Source organism: Emys orbicularis, chromosome 4, assembly GCF_028017835.1.
Source record: "Emys orbicularis isolate rEmyOrb1 chromosome 4, rEmyOrb1.hap1, whole genome shotgun sequence".
NCBI lineage: Eukaryota > Metazoa > Chordata > Testudines > Emydidae > Emys > Emys orbicularis.
Window position 1 is genome coordinate 107,087,703 of NC_088686.1, and position 26,261 is coordinate 107,113,963.

Sequence of the window (26,261 nt, forward strand, 5' to 3'; positions counted from 1 at the left end):
AAAAGAAAATGACAGAAAGAGGGGGGGAAAACAACCAAACCTCAAACAAAACCACCAAGTGTTCTTATATCCGCTAATCCCCAATATTTCCATTGGGCAAAGAGAGACATGCTTTGGTTATCCCTTTATTCAGTCTATACCGCTTCTGTATGTCAAATTCAGACACAGAGACACATCTCATAGTATACTGAGCAGAGTCAGGCAACAAAAACAGATTAAGTTCAGGAAACCAATCTGCCACTTCTACATCACGTTTCCCCTTAGTCTCATCCAGACTGAGGGGACAATACTAATACCTAAGAATTCCCCATGCCTCCAACCAAAGAATGACCTTCAGCAGCACCTGCAGCCATGTGCTTCCCAACTGCACTGACCAAACTAATCCACTGGGGCCTTCAATGTTTTTTATTCCGGGCTTTGGCCCACAAGTCAGAAGCCAAATCCAAAGCCATGGAAACCACAGCGACAGGCTGAGCCTCCATTTCTCAGCCAGGCTCAGGCTGAGAGTCCACTGAATCAGGAGCCACAGAACCAGTAATACCATCTCCCCCCAGGTGTAAAGGAGCCACTAACCCCCTCCCCTCCAGAACCAACATCCCCAGAGATATTTGGGGCCTGCTGTCACTCAGTCCCTGCCACAGCCACCACACCCTGCGCTTTACTCTCAGAACCCCCCACATTGCTAGGCACAGGGTCACCAGGGGCAGCCTGCCTCTTCTTTGGGCACTGATTGACTCAATGTGTCAGACTCCCACAACGAAAACAGGCCACTTCCTCAGTGGCAACAAACATGATGTCACACTCCCCAATCCGATACTTCAGGGACACTGTAAATACTTTAGAAGCACAGTTTAATATCATATAGAGCTGCCGATGAAAGGACAAGACATGCTGAACCTCTGGGCTTTATAGCCCAAAGGAATCCTCCTAATAGGGCTAGTGATCTCACCATAACTCGCCAGGCCTCTGGCCAGTTGCTCATTTCCTAAAAATGGAGGGACATTAGAAACAGCAACTTTAACAGCAGGTGTTGAGAGAGGCACAACAGGGACAAAAACACCCTAAACCCCTCCACAACCACCTGCTCAAGGAGGCTACGTGTAACAAAAAACAACACAGCCTTGCTCATGCGGGAGGCAATACCTCACGTTCTTAAACCCAGTGATCTTCCACACATCTAGAACATGCTGCTCCACCAAGGCAAAGTCTGGAGGCAAAATTCAAAACCCCATAGCCACACGTTAAACCCTCAGACTCTGCAACAAACTGCAGTCTTTGTCCCCCTAGGTCCTCGACCGGCCATCCCAGTCCACAGGGTGCACAAAAGCCTGCTAAGACAAAAGAAATCCTGAAATAAACCTGTGACGGGTTGGATCACAGAACCTCCCTTGAGAGCTGCCACCTGATGTGCCAAGCCTACTTTGACCCATGCCTTCCCTGCAGGCTTGGGGCCCCAGCACCCTGTCTTGCTGAGCCAGACACTCTGCTCCAACAAAGACCCAGGGTCTGAATTATTTGCCCCAAAGCTGCAGGTTTACCTGAAAGCAGCTAACAGAAGTCATCAAGATTCCAAACAACCATTAATGGCCCACACTTTGCATAATTACAATAGGCCCTCAGAGTTATATTTCATATATTTAGTTTCAGATACAAGAATGGTACATTTATACAAATAGGACGATCACACTCAGTAGTTTATAAGCTTTGTAATGATACCTTACAAGAGACCTTTTGCATGAAGCATATTCCAGTTACATTATATTCACTCATTAGCATATTTTTATAAAACCATATAGACTACAACCTCACCAAACCCACAACTACCAAAAAATAATGAAACACACACACACACACACACACACACACACACACAAAATTCCCCAAAACACAGACAACAGCAAAGCACACTCACTCTCAACATGCAGTGGGATATGCGTGTTAGTGGGAATAATGAACTGATAACTAAGGATTATAAGTAGATGTACTAAGAAATGTTGGTGATTTGTGTTGTTCCGTGGTATAGTTGCTGGACCCCAGTGCTGGTCTATGTTAACCACTTGCAAGACTGCATGTGTTCTTTGTGTTCAGTACATGCCTAGAATATTTGTGTATCTATACCTGACTGCTAAACTGTTGTGTATTTGCATATGTGGTTCTGGGGGAATTAATAAACTGTTGGTCAGTTAAGAGCCCCACGTGTCCTGATCTGAGAAATACTGTCCAAGGTAAAAGCTGACCTAAAAAGAACCTAGCATTAAAATTAGTCTGCTAACGCTCATTGGCTAAACAAATTTCAAATTGGCTAATCTAGTTTGTTACATTTCAGCTTTAAAATCTAATTGGCCCCTGGCAAATTCACAAAATGGCTCCACATTTACACTTACAGCTGTGGGTTATGCTTGGCATTGTATGGTATTGGGCCAATGTCCTTTGCATAGAATTCCACCATGTGCAGCAATTTCATCTCTATTATTATTAATTAAATTGTAATGGGCTTCTTCTCCCCCAGTGGCTCGGCTGCAGGGGGTTATGGCGAAAGAGAGAGGCCGGGGGAATGGGAAATTGAAACAAAGTGTTCTTATGGTTGGTGGTGCTGACCGTCTCTGCTCCAGGGGAAACAGGCACTGCTGTGTTAAGAGATTTTTGGATTTTAGGTAATGTGGTTTAGCCTCATTCCTTCCAATACCCCTGATATTACAATATATATTGTACGAGTATAGTTCTATGGTGGGGGTACCAGGGATTATTCCCCTGGCCGGCCGTCTACAATTACTTTGTCATGCTGTTGTGAGGTTGGTCATTTTTTGTTTCTCGTCTGAGCCTGTGAAAGCTTGTTTTGGAAATGGGTAGTATTGGAGCCAAACTCCTCTTCTTGTATCTCCCTGATTTCACCATTTATAGATGGCCTTAAAAGCACAGCTGCTTTAAGGAGCTCCTTTCTTTCACATTAATAAGTACTTTTGTAAAGTCATAATTATTTTCTGACGTATAGGTGTAGTAGGACGACAGCCTGAAATACAGGGCTGTGTATCAGAGGCCTGGTATGAGTCCTAAGGCCTGGGCTAAAGTAATGATCAAAACTTGTTAATATAAAGCAAAGTCAGGTTGTGAGCAACAGACAAGCCCTGCTCACAGAATTTGGCAAGCATAGGGCTGATATTGCTAGGCACAGAGCACTCGCGCAAGCACATTCCAGAAAGGTGGTATCAGAACAACTCGATACCAGCAAACTCCCCATAGATAACAAGAACATACTGACCCATCCTAAGGCTAAGGTCAGGATGACAGCATGACAGATATGCATATGCATCCGAAGAAGTGGGTTGTAGCCCACGAAAGCTTATGCTCTAATAAATTTGTTAGTCTCTAAGGTGCCACAAGTACTCCTGTTCTTTTTGCGGATACAGACTAACACGGCTGCTACTCTGAAACCTAGCATGACAGATAGGGATGTTATGATCGAAGCAGCATGTACAAGGTAACGGGCGGCACGTTGATACGTCAAAGGGTGGCACCCTGATACGTCAGGAGTGAGGTGTAACTTGTTTGTAATTGTGTACAAAAATGTATCTCAGAGGGGCTGTCTTTGTCCAGCTTAGGGGGCATTGGAAAATCCCGCCACTGACTGAGCTTAGTCCATTGTCAGGGGGCACATATTTGTAGTAAATCCTGTAGTCTGCTGTAAACTATTACTGTGCTTCGTTTGCCAATAAACCTGGCCGGGTGCCTTCGTACCTTATCTGAGTCTGTGGTCATTGGAGGTTCTCTTGGGGTCTGCTGTGCCAGCTATCTATGCAGAGCTAGGGCAGCACACAGAGGGAGCACACGCATGCAGCCGAACGGTTGTCAACATCGGTGATATCTGACAATAGGCAGTATTGCCAATTGCAGAAGTTCAAAAGTCAGACTTCATGATCCCAAAATCATGATTAAAATTAATGCCTTTTTGTTTCTTTTTCTTAGCCTTCTAGTTCCTGAGTGTGTAGTTTACACATGGTTCACATTTTTAATCTTTTCTCCACAATCATGAGGGCCTAGAAACATAATTATAAATAAATTTTAAGGCCTGTGACAAGATGGTCGATATAGTATGGTGGGTCCTGCGCTTTTCTTGGGGGGGGGGGGGCTAAAATACCACCCCTTACCCCTGCTCTTGTGGCACCGAGGGCCCCACTAGTGGCCCAGGAAGGTGGTCAAGGAGGGAAGCGGGGGAGGGGTCTGGGTTTGCTCCTCACTCTGAGTCCCAGCCCCTCTCAACCCCTGCAGGTTCTTACTATCTTCCCCCTTGGGTGGGGTACTTTCAGTCCTTAAACGCTGGGGGAGGGAATGTCCCTCCCCTGCTGGGGCAGGGTCTCCCTTACTCCGGTTTTCTGTTCCTCCAAGTCTCACAGCACACCTCCAAGCTCCAGTTCTCTCTCCTTCCCCCTGACTGCCTGAAGCAGGGGGGTTTATTAGGTTTCTAACAGGGCCTTAATTGATTACAGGTGCTCCAATTAACCTGTAGCAACCCTCCCTAGTCTACTGGGAACCACGCCTTAATTAACCTAGGGTTTATATACTTCCCTTCTACCACTTCCCACTGCTCCCTTGCCCTCCTGTATCACATATCCCCCTCCCCTGCTCAACGCCATGGGGTTGGGCTACTTGGGACGAAAGACAGTGTTGTCGTGATAGGCCGTCCGCGTTGCTGTGTTGGCTGCCGGCTCTATGCTGGATCTGGAAGTGAAAAGGTTGTAGGGACAGGAACCATCTAGTCACTCGTGCATTCCTCTCCTTATTTATGTGCATCCATTGGAGTGGGGCGTGGTCCATCACAAGGGTGAACTTCCGCCCAAGTAGGTAGTACCGTAGAATCTCCATGGCCCATTTAATTGCTAGGCATTCCTTTTCTACTACGGCGTACCGTTGCTCCCTGGGAAGGAGCTTTCGGCTGAGGTAAAGGATTGGGTGCTCCTCATCTCCCACCATCTGTGAAAGGACGGCCCCAAGTCCTACCTCCGAGGCATCTGTAGGATGAATTCCTTTGTGAAATCTGGGGCTATGAGCACTGGATGGCTGCAAAGGGCTGTCCTTAGGTTTGTGAAAGCTTCCTCTGCTTCCTCGGTCCACTTAACTATCTCCGGGCCCCGAGCTCTTATCAGGTTCGTCAGAGGCGCTGCCCTTGTGGCGAAGTGAGGGATGAACCGGCGATAGTACCCTACTATCCCTAAGAACGCTCTGACTTGTTTTTTTGCGGATTGGGCGGGGCCATTTCTGTATTGCCTCCACTTTGTTCCACTGGGGCTTCACCAGGCCCCTTCCGACTACATACCCGAGATATCTGGCCTCGGCCAGCCCTATTGCACATTTGGATGGGTTAGCGGTGAGGCCAGCCTGTCTAAGAGTATCTAGTACCGCTTCCACTTTCCCCAGGTGTGTCTCCCAGTCAGGACTATGGATTACCACGTCATCTAAATAGGCAGAAGCATACTTGGCATGGGGTCGAAGTAATCTGTCCATCAATCGTTGGAAAGTTGCGGGGGCCCCATGGAGCCCAAAAGGGAGGACAGTATATTGGAAGAGGCCGTCAGGTGTAGAGAAAGCGTTTTTTTCCTTGGCATCCTCAGCCAGGGGGATCTGCCAGTAGCCTTTTGTCAAGTCCAAGGTGGTCAAGTATCGGGCCTTGCCTAACTGAGCCACCAGCTCATCAACACGTGGTATCGGGTAGGCATTGAATTGGGATACCTCATTTAACTTCTGAAAGTCATTACAAAACCTCAGGGTGCCATCAGGCTTGGGGACCAAGACAATAGGGCTGGACCACTGGCTGTGGGATTCCTCAATCACCCCAAGTTCCAGCATCTTCCTTACTTCTGCCCTAATTTCTTCTCTTTTTGCCTCCGGTATGCGATATGGTTTTTTGGTCACCCTTGCTCTGGGACAGGTGACAATGTGGTGTTGGATCAGCATTGTACGGCCTGGTTATGTGGAGAACACATCTTTGTTCCGCTGGAAGATTTCAATGACCTCTGTTCGTTGTTCTGGGGCTAATTCGGGGGATATCCTTACCTGCCCTTGTGGGCCATCTGCCTGGGGTGTGGCCGACAGGATGGCCAGGCACGTCTCCCGATCGTGCCAGCGTTTCAGTAAGTTGACATGATAGATCTGCTCTGGCCTTCGGCGGTCTGGCTGCTTTACCTTATAATTCACCTCCCCAACAGCTTCAACGATCTCATAGGGTCCATGCCAACTGGCCAGGAGCTTACTTTCTGCTGTTGGTACCAGCACCAGCACCCGTTCTCCTGGTTGAAATTTCCGTGTTTTTGCCCGACGATTGTAGTAGGTTCATTGGGCCTCTTGTGCTTTCTCCAAATGCTCTTGTACTATGGGGGTCACTTGGGCTATTCGTTCTCTCATCTGGGCTATGTGTGCAATGACATTCTTCCCTGGGTTGGGTTGTTCCTCCCATTCCTCCTTCGCGATGTCTAATATGCCACGTGGGTGGCGTCCATACAGTAGCTCGAAGGGGGAGAAACCAGTAGAGGCTTGGGGAACTTCTCGTATTGCAAACATCAGATATGGTAGGAGGGTATCCCAATCTTTTCCATCTTGGGCCACCACCTTTCGGATCATACTCTTGAGAGTGCGGTTAAATCGCTCAACCAGACCATCTGTTTGGGGATGATAGACCGAGGTCCGCAAGGCTTGGATGCGGAGCAGGGTACATAAGTCTTTCATTACTCTCGACATGAAGGGAGTCCCTTGATCTGTCAGGATCTCCTTAGGGATGCCTACCCTAGCAAAAACCTGCACCAGTTCTTTTGCGATTGCCTTGGACGTGGGGTTCCTTAGAGGAATGGCTTCGGGGTACTGTGTAGCGTTGTCCAGGATGACAAGTATGCTTCGGTGGCCCCGGGCTGTTCTTTCTAGTGGGCCCACTAGATCCATTGCTATTCTTTCAAAAGGAACTTCAATTATGGGCAAGGGTACCAACGGGGCCCTTAACTGAGGTTGGGGACTATGCAGCTGGCACTCTGGGCAGGAGGTGCACTAGTGTTGGACTTCTGCCCGTACCCCCGGCCAGTAGAACCTTCTTAGGACTCTATCCAGGGTCTTGTCTGCTCCTAAATGTCCCCCAGACAGATGACTGTGAGCTAATTCTAATACAGCCCTTGTGTGCTTCCGTGGCACCAAGAGCTGTTCTACTACTTCCCCCCGTATTGGCACTACCTGGTACAACAGATCCTGCTTGATAATATAGTATGGCCCTGTGCCTTTGGTTTTCCCTTCTACTGGCACGCCATTTACCTCTACTACCTCCTCCCTCACATTTGCATATAGTGGGTCATCGGCTTGGTCCTGCCCAAAACATTCACGTGCGGGACCAATCTGGCCTGATTCTATTGACTTGGGTTCCCCTCCTTCTTTTGGGGTGCTTCTGCTCGTGCTGGGGGCCGTCTCTGGGTCTCCACAAGCCTTACTCCCAACCAGGGCAGCTTTCTGGTTTGCTGCCAAGATCCTGGTTCCTAATCTTTTGTCTGCTCTCCTTTCCCGTCTGGATTTCCGGGACTTCCCAGGGGGTGAAAATAACTCTGGGGAAAACCCAGCAAAAATTGTGGTAGGATCATCCATGGGCACCTCACATTCTGCTCGCGGTTTACTTCCCTTCCCTAACTCAATGGGGGGGAGTAGGCTCTCGAACCCAGGAAAGTCCCTGCCAATTAAGACTGGGTAGGGGAGCTTGGGGACCACCCCTGCAGTCATCTTGGTAGTACTTCCCTGGATCTCAATCCGTATTGGAATTGTGGGGTAGAAATTTACTGTGCCATGGACACATGTCACTCCAGTGCTCTTGGCCCGGATCAGTTGGTCTTGCCCCACTAATTTCCCTGAGACCAATGTGACAGCACTCCCAGAGTCCACCAAAGCTATGGTCTGGATGCCATTCATCTTTACTGGCCTGGTGTACTCATGTTGGGCCATCGCAACCCCCACCAGGCTGATTAGGCCACATTGGTCCCCGGGATCCCCCAGATTACATTGCATGGGCTCCTCCCTGTTGGGGCACTGGGCTGCTATATGCCCCAACTCCCCAAACTCATAACAGCGATATCTCATTCCGGAGGTTGCCCTCTGTCTTGGGCCCTCTGACTCGCTTCCCCATCCTCTCCCCCCGGACCCCCAGGTCCCTTTGGGGCCTCAGGCCGCTCCCTGGTGCCTGTTCTTCCAGCTATGGCTTTCCTGGAGTTCTCGATGATCCGGGGCCTCGGGGTTGGGACTGGTTTCCTAAAATGCCGTGTTTCACCTCCCGGGGTTTCGAACAGTTCACGGGCTGCTAGTTGTCTCTCTACAAGGGTGACTAGTTTGTCATAAGTGGAGGGGTCATTCTGGCCTACCCAGGCTCAGAGGCCCGAGAGTAGTCCCCTCGTATAGTGGTCCAGTACCAGGAGCTCCATCATTTTCTCTGAGCTGAGAGCCTCCGGGCGTAACCACTTCCGGGCTAGGTGGATTAGGTCAAATAGTTGTGATCGCGGTGTCTTGTCTTCACAGTACTGCCATTCATGGAACCTCTGGGCTCTCAAGGCCGTTGTTACCCCTGCCCTGGCTAGGATCTCCGCCTTCAGTTGGGGGTAATCTGCTGCCTCCTCTGTGGTCATATCATAGTAGGCCTTCTAGGCCTCCCCGCACAAAAATGGGGCAAGGATCCCTGACCACTGGTCTCGGGGCCAGGCCTCCCTCAGAGCTGTCCTCTCAAAAGCCAGGAGGTACGCCTCCACATCATCCTCCCGGGTCATTTTCTGCAGACAGTAGCTGGCCCGTATGGTCCGTGTCCCATCATACCCGCGGCTCAGCTCTGTAAGGACCTTCACTTGGTTCACTAGTTCCTGCAGCATGGCCCGATCTTGGGTGGCCTGGGTCATCAGCAGGTGATTGGTCTCTTGCTGCAGCTGCATGGCCTCCTGTTGGGCAGGTGCCTGGACCCGGGTAGCCTCCTGCTGGGCGGCAGTGGCTTGCACCAGTGTTTTGACCAGATCCTCCATCTTCAGGCAGGGTGGTTGTGACCCACTCTGGATTATGTTCACGGTGCAGAGATCCCACTCCTGACACCATGTGTGACAAGATGGTCGATATAGTATGGTGGGTCCTGCGCTTTTCTTGGGGGGGGGTCTAAAATACCACACCTTACCCCTGCTCTTGGGGCACCGAGGGCCCCACTAGTGGCCCAGGAAGGTGGTCAAGGAGGGAAGCGGGGGAGGGGTCTGGGTTTGCTCCTCACTCTGAGTCCCAGCCCCTCTCAACCCCTGCAGATTCTTACCCTCTTCCCCCTTGGGTGGGGTACCTTCAGTCCTTAAACGCTGGGGGAGGGAATGTCCCTTCCCTGCTGGGGCAGGGTCTCCCTTACTCCGGTTTTCTGTTCCTCCAAGTCTCACAGCACACCTCCAAGCTCCAGTCCTCTCTCCTTTCTCCTTCCCCCTGACTGCCTGAAGCAGGGGGGTTTATTAGGTTTCTAACAGGGCCTTAATTGATTACAGGTGCTCCAATTAACCTGTAGCAACCCTCCCTAGTCTACAGGGAACCACGCCTTAATTAACCTAGGGTTTATATACTTCCCTTCTACCACTTCCCACTGCTCCCTGGCCCTCCTGTATCACAGGCCCCAAAAATGCAAGTATTGTAATCATCACAATAAAATGGCAGGTGATGCTTTGCAAAGTGGATTGTGTAATATGGCTTCCAGCACTTAAGTTTCATGAACATATATGGTCAGAAATCAGTAGAGCTACAATACACCCCAGACACAAGAGCCAGCATGTGTTTCTCAATGGGAAGTGTTGTGTTTAACCAGTGCTTTGGAAGCATATGCCACAATATAGTCATCATCCATGAGGACAACCCCCACCCATGACCAATCAATTGCAATTTTGGGCTCTATGTTAATCTCAAGTTAGTTCAGTACTAGTGCCCGGTGACAACATTTTTAAAAAAATTCCCTAAAGCTTTTCTCTCATATATGTCATAGAATCATAGAATATCAGGGTTGGAAGGGACCTCAGGAGGTCATCTAGTCCAACCGCCTGCTCAAAGCAGGACCAATTCCCAACTAAATCATCCCAGCCAGGGCTTTGTCAAGCCGGGCCTTAAAAACCTCTAAGGAAGGAGATTCCACCACCCTAGGTAACACATTCCAGTGCTTCACCACCCTCCTAGTGAAATAGTGTTTCCTAATATCCAACCTAGACCTCCCCCACTGCAACTTGAGACCATTGCTCCTTGTTCTGTCATCTGCCACCACTGAGAACAGCCGAGCTCCATCCTCTTTGGAACCCCCCCCTAAGGTAGTTGAAAGCAGCTATCAAATCCCCCCTCATTCTTCTCTTCTGGAGACTAAACAATCCCAGTTCCCTCAGCCTCTCGTCATAAGTCATGTGTTCCAGACCCCTAATCATTTTTGTTGCCCTCCGCTGGACTCTTTCCAATTTTTCCACATCCTTCTTGTAGTGTGGGGCCCAAAACTGGACACAGTACTCCAGATGAGGCCTCACCAATGTCGAATAAAGGGGAACGATCACGTCCCTCGATCTGCTGGCAATGCCCCTACTTATACAGCCCAAAATGCCATTAGCCTTCTTGGCAACAAGAGCACACTGTTGACTCATATCCAGCTTCTCGTCCACTGTGACCCCTAGGTCCTTTTCTGCAGAACTGCTACCTAGCCATTCGGTCCCTAGTCTGTAGCTGTGCATGGGATTCTTCCATTCTAAGTGCAGGACTCTGCACTTGTCCTTGTTGAACCTCATCAGGTTTTTTTTGGCCCAATCCTCTAATTTGTCTAGGTCCCTCTGTATCCGATCCCTACCCTCTAGTGTATCTACCACGCCTCCCAGTTTAGTGTCATCTGAAAACTTGTTGAGAGTGCAGTCCACACCATCCTCCAGATCATTAATAAAGACATTAAACAAAACCGGCCCCAGGACTGACCCCTGGGGCACTCTGCTCGAAACCGGCTGCCACCCTCTAGTGCCCCCAGGAAGCAATCTGAGTAGAACACTCAATTGTGAGAAGTTAAGGCTGAATTTCCTGAGACATTTGAACATGCTGTCATAGGATGCACTGTCCCTTTAAGGGAGCTGCCAGGTTCAGCTCTGTGGTCTTGGTTTCTACCCTAAATGGGGGTTTCTGGTGGCTGTAATCCAGAGGGATGCCCAAGTGGTACTCTGGTTAAATAGCTCTGCCTTAATAACCTGAAGCATATAAAGAGACAATGTCCATTAGAAAGGCACATTTCTGAAATAAAGAAACACAGGAATGAACACAGCTCCCTGGACGAGAAAGCCCGGTTGTGCAGTTAAAGCCCTGGATCAGAACTCGGGAGATGTGCATTCAGTTCCTAGCTCTATCATACACTCCCTGTGTGACCTTGGGAAAGTCATTCCATCTTTCTGGGTCTCATTTTTTCATCTAAAAATGGGAATAATATTTCTTTCCACTTCCCTTTGTCCTGGAATGAGACGGTCACACAGCATAAAGGGCTGTCTCCTCTTTCAGGGATCTCAGCCCAATACCAAACTCCCAAGCAGAAACCTGCCTCCGGAATAGACTCTAATCAAAGCACAATGCAGACAGCAAACTCTCTGGCTGCTTGCACAGCTCTCTCCTTCCCAAAAGTGCATCTCCACCAAATCTTGAAAAACCCAATAAAACTAACACAACACATGTCACCCCAAGACTAAACCTTGCTTACGTGCTAAAAAAGAACTTGGAAGACTATAAGGGTACGTCTTCACTACCCGCCAGATCGGCAGGTGGTAATCGATCTATCGGGGATCGATTTATCGCGTCTCATCTAGACGCGATAAATCGATCCCCGAATGCGCTCCCCATCGACTCCGGAACTCCACCAGAGCGAGAGGCAGAAGCGGAGTCGACGGGGGAGCCGTGGCCGTCGATCCTGCGCCGTGAGGACGCAAGGAAAGTCGATCTAAGATATGTTGACTTCAGCTACGCTATTCTCGTAGCTGAAGTTGCATATCTTAGATCGATCCCCGCCCCCAGTGTAGACCAGACCTAAGAGAATTGCCTGGTGACACCTGCCAATACAACATGTCTAGTGCCTAGCACACTGAAGCCCTGATTGTGGCTGGGGCACGTAAGCAATACACTAATTAAATGAAAAATCTTATGCCCTTCTCACACTTCACAAAACCAGGAAATACAGACTGAAGGTAATAGCCACTGGGAATAAGTGCATGTCCTCCAGATGTATTCACCGTGTTAGGTGTAACTGTACTGAATGCGAGTTCTAAGCTAGTGGGCAGGGATTCCCCAGATCTTGGCTCACATGTGGGGTAGGGAAATGGGCTCGGAACCCCCACAACAAGCAATCCCCCATCACATGGCTCACACGAGGGCAGTAGGGATGGGGGAGGACACATCGCTGTAGAGGGGCTGGGGAAACCCAGGTTGTGGTTCACACAAACTATTTTCCCCCTGTGCCCATCGCACACTCTCATGTCCACCTCTCCAGCTCCCATCCCTCTCCTTCCCACTCCTGCTAGACCCCCATATCCTGAGCCTCAACCGCTCTTCCCACCTGCTCTTTCACCCCAGTCCTCCCCTCCTAATGAGCATTTGCTTGTGTAGTTATTTTATTTTCAAACAATAGTTTCAGCACCTTCTGCATATTCTGCCACACTCAGATTCTATTTCCCTCAAATTAAAATCCCCCTGTAACAGAGGCAGATTGGGGGGATATGACTGCTTCTTTTCCTTCAGATTTCTGCCCGGGGTTGGATTTGGACTCTCAGTGCCAGGGGTGGTACATAGATGCAGTTATCGTAACACATCCCGGGAGATACCAGGTGCTGTGATGGGTGGTTTTCCAGATAGTGGCCTCGCTCTCTGCCAGCTGTTACTTACTCCAGTATCTGCAGTTTGCAGTTTGGGTATTTCAGCCCCTTACACAGCAGCCGCACTCCAGCATCTCCCAGATTATTACCACGCAGCTTCAGCTCTGTCAGGCTCTGGCTGGTTCTGAGAACAGGGGCGAGATCCCCGCAGCCTGTGGCTGTGACACTGCACCCCTTCAAGCTGCAGGAGAGAGAAAGGCAGAGAAGGAGGATCATGATATGAATGGGGTTCGTCACGGCTGCTCTAACAGGTGGCCCCACCCACCAGCCCCTCTGTCTGACCAATCAGCATCGGGAATGAGCCAGAAATCCTGCTACAGACTCTGTCCCAAGCCCCACCACTTGTCCAGTGAGAAACAAACAGTGGGTGGGACTGCCTGTCTAAATTCTACCCCTTGCCTTTCACCAAGCAACAGTGAGAATGGCCTAGACCCCTCAAACTTCTGCCACTGACCAATGAGGAATAAAGTTTGGGGTATGACTTCCTTCCTAAGCACCGCCCCCTCACCATTTCCATTGGCCAACCACAATTCACAAAGGGTAAAAAGTTGCCCTTTAAGTCCTGCCCACTCAGCTCCTGACCAATCAGGTTGGTCTTGACACTGATCAGCTCCGGGATGGTGTGACCCAATCAGAGCAGGCCCATCGCTACAGGGAGGCCATAGGGGGAGCCCCCTCCCCAGGCAGCCAGGCCAGACTCAGAGCAGGAGGAGCTGGGAGATCCTGCCACTCCACGCCCCTGGCACTAGCTCTGCTGCTGCCCTGCAGGACACAGACGTCTCCTGTCTCTGCCCCCAGCTCTGAAACTCAGGCTTGGGGAGGGGAGGCAGCTGCGAGGCCCAGCATAGGCAGAACTACACCCACCTTCCACTGAGAGCAGGGATCAAAGCGGGGAGAGACAAAGAGACAAAGAGAAGAAGATCCCCATGGCAGGGGGTCCCCCAGGGTATGGGGAGGAAAAAGCCCCTGTAGGAGGGCGACTGTGTGACCCTGTTGGCAGGGCCTGTTCCAGAGTCTCTGGACGGGTTATAAAAGCACAAGTTCTGCTGGTTTCTGTAACCCCCCTGCAGAGTCTAGGCTCCTGATGGAGCTGCCAGCCAGCTGAGTGGGTAACCATGGCAGCAGGCTGGTTATGACCATGTGCACTTCAAGGAACATCTGCAAGTATAGCTGTCTTTATCCTCCTTCGAGGCCTCACAATGAGCCCCCTGTACTCCCAAGCATGATCCCACCCTCACCTGCTACATCTTGCACACATGTCGAGAAATCCCTTCCACCAGAGCTGTCACCTGCACGGCCTCCTTCATCACCTCATTTGCCTTAAAATATTGTTACTCTACCCAATGGGGAGGTGTGACGGGACCCCCGGTGTGCAACTTGTGACTGTGGGACCACGGTGTCCCCTTTACTCTCTATTCAGGGTTGTCTCTCACAATGCCATACTGGTGGCAAGCAGCAAACCCCTCCAGGTGCTCTTACCACTCAGTACTACCGCATGTGGAGCCCCATATCCAGCTAGATTCCGTGAATGCTCCCAGAGCCACTCATGAATCACAGAGAAAGGCCTCAGCCAAATCTCCCCAGCTCCCAAGCACTTCAGTCAAACTCACTGGTAAGGATAAACATAAACTAAGTTTATTGATTACAAAAGGTAGATTTTAAGTGATTATACGTGTTAGGCAAAAAGCCAGTGCTAGTTACCAAAGAAAACAAAATAAGTGCACAATCTAAATCTTAAACCTGTAAGATTTAAGGTAAGGTAGTATTTAGAGCAAGCAGTTTTTTCACCCCACTGGATGTTATGGTTCATAATACACAGGGAGCTAGTATCTTCGTGCTTCCCACAGAATATTTTAGTGAAAACCAAACAACACAATTCTCATAACTTTATATTCATTAGCAATATACAAATTTAGATAGGACAGTGGGTTTCAGAAGATCATAACCTTTCCCATGATACCTTACATGGCCTGCTTTATATGCAATATCACGATTACATACAAATGATGAATATGGGGGTTACAGGGTGCTCCTGCAGAGTGTAGAGTATCACAGGACAGAAAACTCAACATTTGGGAGAGAAAAAAGCCCCTGAATTTGTACAGGGGAGAGAAGCCCCCATGCCTTGGGGAGCACACAGAGTCTGTAAGGGTTTGTAGAGACTCCAATGTATTTTGGAGGCAGAAAAAGAGGAGCCTGCAATGGAGGGAGGGGAGAGATTCTAAGATTGGGTTGAAGAGGGGGAGAAAAAACCCAAAGGCTTATATGGGAATCTGAGGGGATGAAGCCTACTTTGGGGAGGGGTGAAAAGAAGAGGGCATCCAAGTTGAAGCAGAAGAGAACCCCACAAGATTTAAAGGTAAAAGAGAGAGAGAGAGAGAGAGAGAGAGAGAACACCTGAGAAGGTGAGGAGAGAGTCTATCGTTACTGAGCTCAGAGGCAAGAATAACCTGATTTTTCTTTCTCACAAAATTTTAAGTGTAAAATAACGGGTTTCCAGTCCTGATTTAACTATAAAACTGAATGCAAACTTATTCCTGGCGCTGCTCATGCCCCTCCATACATTCTCTCATTGACTCAAGTTGATGCTGGGTTTTAGAATATAGTTGTGTATGCATCTGTTGGCAAATAATCATCTCTATTTAGGGTCTTGTGGTTTTGATGCACTTCTATATTAACAATATGTAATTTGAGACAGTGCAGAACTCCAGATGAACACCATGAACACCATGAATGCTCTTATTATTCTAATTGCATAGAATTTTGCCTTTGAAATGTCTGAAGACCTTCACATATACTGGAAATGGCACCTGACATTTCAAAAATATTTGGGAGATGGCCACCCTCCACCTCCAGGTAATTCTACCTGGATTTTGTTTTACCTCTTTATAGCTTTCAGATATTTAAATCTGGTCTGGTGAGAGCTTTTTGAATTTTTCTGACACACTTCAACAAATCACGTGTATCGTGGTCAGAAAATTCATCAGTAGTACTGGCCCTAATTTTGAAATGCTGATTGTTAAGGAGCGCTACTTAAAAAAGCATAACCATATAAAAGAGAGGCTGTGCCCAATCCAAAAAGCACATTTCTGAGAACAAAAACCACAAGAGAATGAGCACAGCTCTCTGCAAGAGAATGGATTCTCTTGTAGTTAAATTCCTGGATTAGAACTCAGAGATCTGTGGTTCGGCTTCTGGCTCTACCACCCACTCCCTCATGTGACTTTGGGCAAGTCACTCTATCTTTATGGGCCTCAATTTTCCATCTGGAAAATGGGAATAATTATATTTCCTTCCCCCATCCTCTGTCTTTCTGGGCTCTTATAGCAGGGTGATGCTATAGTTAAGGTTTAGACCAGGTTTCTGTTTAAAATTCAACTCTTTTAACCGTTCTAAAATCCACACGGTTACTCAGATTGCCTTGAAAGTTGGTGAGCCTCATGACTGCCTGGGTTTCTGTACGTATTCCAAACTTTTAGATGTTTGACCAAGTTGTTCCCATGATACAGTCTCAGGGAAAAAACTGCTTTTCTTAAAGGTGACAGATTTCAGCAGCCTTTCTGTTCAACAGATTTCAGTTGGCCTGTGCCAGCTGATTTGGGCTCCAGGAATCAGGATATGAGACTGTTTAATTGCAGTGTAGATTTCCAGGCTCTGGCTGCCAACTTACGCTCTGGTATCCTCTGACCTCAAAAGTCCTAGAGCCCAGGCGCCAGCCAGCACCTCGAAACCTACACTGCAATTAAACAGCCCTCACAAGCCCAAGTCAGCTGGCGCAGGACAGCCATGAGTTTTTAATTCCAGTGTGGACACACACACACAGAGCAAGCAAACCAGGGTGCCCAGTGCTCGAGGGTTCCTCCAACAGAGAGTCTGGCACCCACCTGCCCTATGGAGAAAATCAAATTAAACCTTATGTGAAACATATTTTGCTTCTTTACATTACAGTATCAGAAGCCTCCCCTTCCAAATGACATTTGAAATGGATCAAACTGATCATGTGTGAACAGAGGAGTTAACAGGATTGTTAACCTTTGGTATTCTATAGCAATAGGATAGCTCAAAGAAATAAGCAGTCATCTTTTGATCCTAACCCCAAGTCAGTTTGACCTCCCACTTGGGGAGACATTTGGAAAAGGCAGGGTAACAGATTGTTAAAATGTGTGTCTGGGGAATGTGTTATTTTTGAGAAATGTAATCAAAGTACGTTTGTAAAAAAATAATTACATGAATGCTTCCTGGCAGGGAGGGGCATTTTAGGGGTGCAGAGGTTTGGGAATAAGGTTGAGAGGGATGTGGGGCTGCACTGAGGGGAGGGGGATAAATAGGGATGGGTAGCAGAAGAGGTGAGGGGGTTGGAAGTTTCAGGTAAGGGGGAAGGACACATAGGGGTGAGTGGAAGAGTGTTTGGGGAGAATAAGGGGACAGGTGCCTGTCAGCCCCACATTCTTCCCTTCTGTGTGTGCCAAGATCTGGGGTGTCTGAGCCCCCATCCTACCCCCCGCATGTAAGTCAGGTTTTGGAGGGGTTGCATTTCTAAGGGTGTCTGAGACCTGCTCCCTCCGTGTGTGTGCCAGGATCTGGGGAAGCCCTGCCCCTCTGGGTGGGCAGCGTAGAACAAGCATGCTCCGAGCAAGCACCAAGCACACTGCTGAGACTGGGATGAGAAGCTGGACACGGGTACACTTAAGTAGGCCAGATTAAGCTTTTCTGGGCCTGGCACCAAACATATTTGTGAGCCCCGATGGGGGCAATGGGGCAGGGCACGGAGAGGGTGGCCCCATTCCCCCCAGCACAAACCGGCAACCACCAGATGTACACTGGCCCACCTGGCCCTGCACTGTCCGTGCACCCTGTCCCCTGGAGGCAGATCTGAGCTAAGTCACTCACACCCCGCTGAGCACCCTCCTCACTCAGAGCCCCCCCCACAGATCCCTATGCCCAGCGCCGTCCTGCTGAGACTCCCACACAGACCCTATGCCTAGCATCCCCCTGCCCAGAGACTCCCCAACAGACATCTCACAACTGCATAATGCCCTGCACAGCACCACCCCTGCCCACAGCCCCCCCACTGCCCAGCGCCCCTTCACTGCCTCCCCACCACACCCCCTATACCCAGTGCCCTAAAACACACAAACCTCCCCCACCCCTCACTGCCCAGCAACCCCACACAGAGACTCCTCACAAAGCCACTCCCTCATGCCCTTCCCCCCGGCTGCACTCACCGACCCCGTTGGGAGGTGACTGTGTCCACCGGACTGACCTCGCAGCACGGCTGTGTCTGATCCCGGGGCGGGCATTGCTCCAACCCCTCAGGGATGGTGTGATCATCCATGTTGCATCAGGGCCTGCCCAGGCCAGGTTCCCTCATGACCCACTTCCCTGGTGGGGTCCAGACGAGCCCCCCATGCTGCTCCCCCCCCCACTGGCCGAGACAGACCCATCCTCTGCACCGGTCCCAGGTGGCTCGGGCCAAGGGTGGTGGGTGGGGCCCCACATGTCCCAGGCAGCATTGTTGGGAGCCAGAGCCGCACTGGGGAGTGGGGCAGACACCTGGGACACGACCCCCACAAGCTCGCCCTCCCCGGCTGTGCTCGCCGGCCCTGTGGCGACCAGCCCTGCCCAGATGCTCATTGTAAACATTTCAAAGTACGAGCACTATCCCCTTTCCGCTATAGCAAAATGTATAGGAGGCAGAGGAGCACTGAGGGACCACAAAGCAACCATGCATCGTAGTGGAAAGACCATTGGATTGGGACCATTCCTAGCTCTGCTGCTGGCGTGAGTGGGAACCGACTGTAAGAGATACTGTTTTGACCTTGTGTTAGATAAGAATGGAATGTAGACTGTGGCGGAAATTAAGAAAAAGTGAGATATCAGGAAGGAATATGTATAAACAAAATGCAGCTGTTGATCATTACTGTAGGTGACAAAAGGTATAAATGCTTGCTGTAATTGTTTATCTAACTGCCTCGGGACGGAAACCCCTGCCCATGAGTACTCTCCCATGCATTTGCAATTGCTCAAATGGCTCTGGATCTAAAAGCGAGCCAGGAAACATCTGTATGCTAATGCAAATTGACTAACTGATAAGGTAGAAGCCACTGAAACCTGACCTGCCTATGAAACAAACACAGAAAAATATTGGGGTTAATTCCTCTGTCTTGCTTGCAATCAGCAAGGGTATTTGTATAAGAAAGAAATATTTTAAATAATGACTGATTGCCCCAGAAGGGGTAGGAATATGTTTTTGTCTTTTAGAAAACACTGGTCTACAATTTTTGAGAAGTCGTCTTCTTCAGAGATAAAATGTGCTATTTATTATGTATTTTGATGTGCTGAATTCAAATATGACAATTAAAACAACTGATTGGCTACTGTTTCTAAGATATTTAAGTTTTTACATTTTATGTCTATGTATATTGTGTAGATAGTAGAGTTTTAATCATAAATTGTAAACCTAGGTCTTTTCATGTGTTTATGGTTGCTTTACAGGATAATATTTCACCTGTCCTGTTTATGTAACACTTTAAAAATCAGCAAAAGGGTTATATAAATAAAATTTTTATGAAACAAAAGGCAAAAAACTATTATGTACATAGTTTAGTCCTATTCAGTGTCTACTCGGCGCTTCTTGGCTTGTCTCTTGTATTCATTAAATGGAGCATCTCTTGTCACTGTCCAGCAATAGTCTGCAAGCATTTATGGGCTCCATTTGCCCTGATAGCGTTTCTCCATTGTTGCAATGTCCTGGTGAAATCGCTCGCCGTGCTCGTCGCTCACTGCTCCGCAGTTCGGTGGAAAAAAATCTAGATGAGAGTGCAAAAAATGTATCTTTAGTGACATGTTGCAACCAAGGCTTTTGTATGCCTTGAGGAGGTTTTCCACCAACAACCTGTAGTTGTCTGCCTTGTTGTTTCCGAGAAAATTTATTGCCACTAACTGGAAGGCTTTTCCTTGCCATGCAGTGCATGGTCAAATGCATCATCTCGAAGAAGTTCACGAATCTGAGGACCAACAAAGACACCTTCCTTTATCTTAGCTTCACTTAACCTAGGAAATTTTCCAGGGAGGTACTTGAAAGCTGCTTGTGTTTTGTCAATGGCCTTGACAAAGTTCTTCATCAGACCCAGCTTGATGTGTAAGGGTGGTAACAAAATCTTCCTTGATTCAACAAGTGGTGGATGCTGAACACTTTTCCTCCCAGGCTCCAATGACTGTCGGAGTGGCCAATCTTTCTTGATGTAGTGGGAATCTCTTGCACGACTATCCCATTCGCAGAGAAAACAGCAGTACTTTGTGTATCCAGTCTGCAGACCAAGCAAGAGAGCAACAACCTTCAAATCGCCACAAAGCTGTCACTGATGTTGGTCATAGTTTATGCACCTCAAAAGTTGTTTCATGTTGTCAGAGCTTTCCTTCATATGGACTGCATGACCAACTGGAATTGATGGCAAAACATTGCCATTATGCAGTAAAACAGCTTTAAGACTCGTCTTCGATGAATCAATGAACAGTCTCCACTCATCTGGATCGTGAACGATGTTGAGGGCTGCCATCACACCATCGATGTTGTTGCAGGCTACAAGATCACCTTCCATGAAGAAGAATGGGACAAGATCCTTTTGACGGTCACGGAACATGGAAACCCTAACATCACCTGCCAGGAGATTCCACTGCTGTAGTCTGGAGCCCAACAGCTCTGCCTTACTCTTGGGTAGTTCCAAATCCCTGACAAGGTCATTCAGTTCACCTTGTGTTATGAAGTGTGGTTCAGAGGAGGAGGATGGGAGAAAATGTGGGTCCTGTGACATTGATGGTTCAGGACCAGAAGTTTCATCCTCTTCCTCGTCTGACTCAAGTGAGAATGATTCTGGTGCATCAGGAACCGGCAGTCCTTCTCCATGGGGTACTGGGCGTATAGCTGATGGAATGTTTGGATAATGCACAGTCCACTTTTTCTTCTTTGACACACCTTTCCCAACTGGAGGCACCATGCAGAAGTAACAATTGCTGGTATGATCTGTTGGCTCTCTCCAAATCATTGGCACTGCAAAAGGCATAGATTTCCTTTTCCTGTTCAACCACTGGCGAAGATTTGTTGCACAAGTGTTGCAGCATATGTGTGGGGCCCACCTCTTGTCCTGATCTCCAATTCTGCAGCCAAAATAAAGGTGATAGGCTTTCTTAACCATAGTGGTTATACTGCGCTTTTGTGATGCAAAAGTCACTTCACCACAAACATAGCAGAAGTTATTTGCACTGTTCACACAAGTACGAGGCATCTCTGCTCACTTTGGCTAAACAGAAATGTGTCCCTTTGCAAAATCAAACAGTGACAAATAAGAGAGCACGACACTGTATGATTTCTAGAGCTGATATAGGGCAATTTGTTCAGCAGAGTGATGTAAGCTTCGTTATGATTGCATCATCCATGACTTCTAGGAATAACATGATGCAATTCATATCATGTATGACGCAATACCAGCTTCAGATTGCATCATTCATTGTTTTGCCTAAAAAGCAAGTACTGTCCAAACCCAGTCATAGATTTATTCATAGATCCAGTCAAAGATGTATTTTAGTCATTTCTGGTTTAAATTGAGATCCCTTCCCTTTATAACTCACTTATCCTCCGCCATTCCCAAGTCAAGGGTCGTATATACTGACCCAATAGCATATCTTGAAAACTAGAGCCAATCAACAATTTTAAGCATCATTTTCATTCTCAGTGACCCAGAATTAGTAAAGTTTGACTACATTTATTTCAGAAGCATTTTGGCTGTAGAGCAGTGAAATTAGAGAAAGCTAATGCCAGCTAAAGAGCAATCTAACATACCATGCATTTACTGGCACAATAGAAATTGTGTTCAGTGTCCTATGTCCTTGTGGTGTTTTGTCTTGTGGCTAGAATTGTTGTGTTTAATTTTCTACAGGACAGCCTAGTTTAAAACCAAATGGAAGGGTTAGAGCTAAATGCAGATACTTGTTTATCCTACTTGGAATACAAAGTGGTTTGGATACTATCAGGAAATACTAAGGTTTTAATATATGTGGCAGAGGCTGCGCCAAGCTGAGAAATATTCTTGGAGTGCTACTGGGTGCACTTTACACCCTGATCACCTTTGGCACTCCCCAGATGGCCGCCTGGTTGTGCCTCAGGTGCTCTTGCCCTATTTCGAGCAAAGGGGGAGATGATTGCTGCAGTTAACGAGATTGGTATGCACCTAATTTTAATTTGCTTGGTGGTTGGTGTTTTCCATCTTTGTAGTCTTAGATCTGTTGTTTTCCTTTTCCAAAACATCCCGGCTCTGGAAACTGTTTTCTTTTCTGCCTTAGCCTTCACTGTTCTCGCTGTCATCTTTGCAGCTCTGTGTGTCACTTAGTTCTTTTTTCCTCACAGCTGGTCGGGGGTGGGGGGTTGGACCTCCCCCCCACTTCTGTCTTGGCGGGTAGCAGCTGGCCTTGGGCTGGAGTTCTCTTATCTTTGCACTGAGTTTGTTAGTTGTAGTGTTGAGTTTATTTGTTCTCTGCTCCTTTCTTTTGTTTTTCTTCCCCCTCGGCCTCTCCTACCTACTTGCAATAGTGTTGGCCACATACAGTGCTGATCTGCCTTTCCTGGAGACTCACTGAGGGAACAGGGTCAGCAATATAATATTGGAAAAGCAGTTAAAGCTAGAAAAACAGCACACCTCCTTGGGGACTTTTTGTAAATATTCAGATTGATTTTATCCAAATGTCTAAATGTTGTAATTATGATTATGTGTTAGTTGTAGTTGATGTATTTTCAAATTGGTTTGAGACCTTCCCTTGCAGAAAGGCAGATGCTAAGACTGTTGTGAAAATTTGTTTAAGGGTTTTATTCCAAGGTTTGGCATACCTGTGAGTATCAACAGTGATCATGGTACTCATTTTACTGGACAGATTGTAAAGGAGTTATATGCAGCCTTGCAGATCCAACACAACCTCCACTGTCCCCACCACCACAGTCTGCTGGGACAGTGAAACGTCAGAATGGGATTCTGAAAAACAAACTGGCCAAGATTTGTGCAGAAACAAACTTAAAATGGCCAAATGCCCTGCCATTAGCATTGATGAGCATGAGGGTCACTCCCAACCGAAAGACTGGACTTAGGCCACATGAGATCCTGACAGGGCGCCCGATGTGACTACTGGCTGCACCCCCACTGGCCCTTGCCCAGATGGACATTCATTTGATGGATGATACAATACTTAATTACTGCCAGGCATTAATGAAATGTGTCAGGTCTTTTTATACACAGGTGAAAGAAGCACTACCCAAGGATCCTGAATAACCCTGCCATTCGCTGGAACCAGGAGACTGGGTCTACATAAAGGTCCATCAACGAAAGACCGCTCTGACTCCGTGCTGGAAAGGCCCTTACCAAGTCCTGATAACTACCAACATCGCTGTGAAGTGCCAAGTACTAACTGCCTGGACCCATGCTTCTCACTGCAAAAAGGCCCGTCCACCTCAAGATGACCCTCCGACTGCTGATCAGCCTGTCCCTCCTTCTGGTACTTTTTCCTCCTTCTGGACAGCAGGAGAAAAGGACAAGTGCTGGTAACCTCTCCCTTGTCCACTAACAGAACCACCATACATTCACCATCTGCTGGAGGAACCCAATTATTACAGGGTGACGTGCTGGTAACCTCTCCCCTTTACGATGCTGAACCACGACTGTTCCAGGAAAGAAGAAGAAGAAGGTATGTTCGTTCCGCTGAAACCGCCAAAGTCCAGGGATTCTTGAATACAAAAGACATTAAGAATTGGCCCTGGTGGAAGAGACGGAGTATCGTAACCTGGCAGGGTGGAACTTTTGGGAACCGTGCTTGGGACTGTGGTATTGAGTGGTGGTTTGGGTTTATTCCAGGGACTGGGCTCTGTGCTTTTGGACAAGTACCTTCAGCATGTATAGCCCTCCCTAACTGACTTTCAGATGACAAATACCAAAGGCGCCTTGCTGCCACGACCAATACCCCCGCCATTATCCTCACTACCACTACCACTACCACCCCTGTAACACATCCTAATACAGACAATATCATATACTCCAATGGCCAAGACCTTTACATCTTAGTGATCCCTATGGGATGGTGCCAATAGTGCAGCAGCAATTTGGAACATTTACAAAGGCCAACAATATGATGAGAAATTAGAGCAACTGGAAAAGGCCACGGATCTTATTATTGTAGCACAACTAACCCAGGTACAGGCTGGGGTTGGTGAATTACATGTTACTTCTGCCCTTAGTTCAATGACCCAGAAGGTGTTGACAGAGATGGTATTGAATATCACTGAGGCTGAAAAGGAATTGCAGTGGGATCTGGAATGTTCAGAAATTCAGCATTTTCTGAATAATCAGCTCATGGCCATTTGGAGTGATCTTGAGCATCAGGCTTGGACCACTGCCCTTACAGATACCTCAGGAATGCCATTTGATCTGTGGCCATGGAGACATACTTGGAGATTTTTAGGATGGAAGTGCAGACGCTCACAGTGCTCCTTCCAAGCATACGGGCCGGTTGAAGGGGTGTGGGCTCCCACATACTGAATCCTGCCAGGTCCGTGGGGAGGATGCATGTGGGACTGGATAATTCACTGAGACATTTGGGAAATTAAACTACCTGGTATACCTAATTGATTTATAGTCAGTGCTCCTGGAATAACACCCGATATTTGGATAGGGATAGGGCATCAATGGACACTGGCCATTAGAATCCCCACAACTTCAGTGTGTACATAAACTGAAGCCTGGAGAAGTTGTCACTGTTCATGACAATGTTTGTTGGGAGAGTATGGGACAAGGAACTACCCTGACAGGACACCTGCTTTTCCAAGCTAATGATAGCTGTGTGTATGTTAAGGCCACCACTTTGCAAGACATACATTTTAATCTCACCACTGCTACAAGCAATGATATCATTTATTGGCCTGCAGATAGAATTCTACAATCAGCCCTTAGGTTCCCGATACCCTTTAATTGGACTGCCTTAGCACCTGATCAATTCCAAAATTTGCTTTTACTCCTACCAGAGGTCCAGAAAAATCTCTGAATTACAAGGGCAAATTCATATGCTCCAAAATATATATCAAATTGAAAAAGTATGCTTTTCATACAACCTAGAGACTGTCTACTTTATGTACTAAGTATGATGTATTGTGTTCTGTGACTAAGGTTGTACAGCAACTCCATCATATTATTACAATGGGAATGTTAATGCTTTTACTGTTGTTATTTAGTTTAGGGTTAGGTTATTGTTGTTGTAAAGGATGTACTAATAATAGCACCTTCCATGTTCATACTAACTATGCTTTGTCATTGTATTCAATTAAACCCCAGAAGGTTGTACCTTGTGAGCTAGAGTCAGAAATACAAGGTTTGATGAAAATGGAGGTTTAAGATTGATAGTTGTGCTGAAAGCACAAAAGGGTCACGGCAGTGGAGAAAGGGATAAAGGGAATTTGAACATAGATATCTTAGTCTCTAGGAATAGAGCAAGAGTCAGGCTAATAAAATCACGCTGACACTGACTCTAATAACGCAAGTCTTGAAGGCCTAGGCGAGTGGGAACTGACTGTAAGAGATACTGTTTTGACCTTGTGTTAGATAAGAATGGAATGTAGACTGTGGTGGAAATTAATAAGAAAAGTGAGATATCAGGAAGGAATATGTATAAACAAAATGCAGCTGTTGATCATTACTGTATGTGACAAAAGGTATAAATGCTTGCCTTAATTGTTTATCTAACGGAGACATGCCTTTGGAGGGAAACCCCTGCCCGTGAGTATTCTCCCATGCATTTGCAATTGCTCGAAATAAAGCTGCCTCTGGCTTGTTGCTTCAAACTCAGAGTGAGGACTCGTTTTTCTCCCACAATGGCAATCCCTGCACTTTCAATGGAAACACAACTCAGAAAACCTCCCTCTGCAACCAGCAAGCTGATCAGTCTGGTTGCCTGCATGTGTGTGTTTCTTGCAAAACCAAAATATCTACCTTTTTCTGGGACAGGAATGCAAAAAAAGCCCTACGTTTTTTATAGTCCCTGTGCCCACTGACATTCAGAGAGCCACATACAAAATTATCCCTCAGACCAGTACTCATCAGAAAAATAAGAAAAAGACAGAAACAGGAAAAAAAAAGACCAACCAAACCTCAAACAAAACCACCATATATCCTATATCCACTAATCCCCAATATTTCCACTGGTAAAAGAGAGACATGCTTTGGTTCTCCCTTTATTCAGTCTATATAGCTTCTGTATGTCAAATTCAGACACAGAGACACATCTCATAGTATACTGAGCAGTGAGAAAACAAAAACAGATTAAGTTCAGGAAACCAATCTGCCA

General features: G+C 47.5%; 1 protein-coding gene across 1 annotated transcript in view; it reads right to left on the reverse strand.

Annotated features, from left to right (window-relative positions):
- LOC135877391 (NACHT, LRR and PYD domains-containing protein 3-like) overlaps window positions 1–26,261 on the reverse strand; it is a 184,214-nt gene that overhangs the window by 40,402 nt on the left and 117,551 nt on the right. Inside the window, exon 10 of the mRNA XM_065402819.1 lies at window positions 12,898–13,068. Coding sequence (XP_065258891.1) covers window positions 12,898–13,068 — 171 coding nt within the window. The remainder of the gene's footprint in view (window positions 1–12,897; window positions 13,069–26,261) is intronic.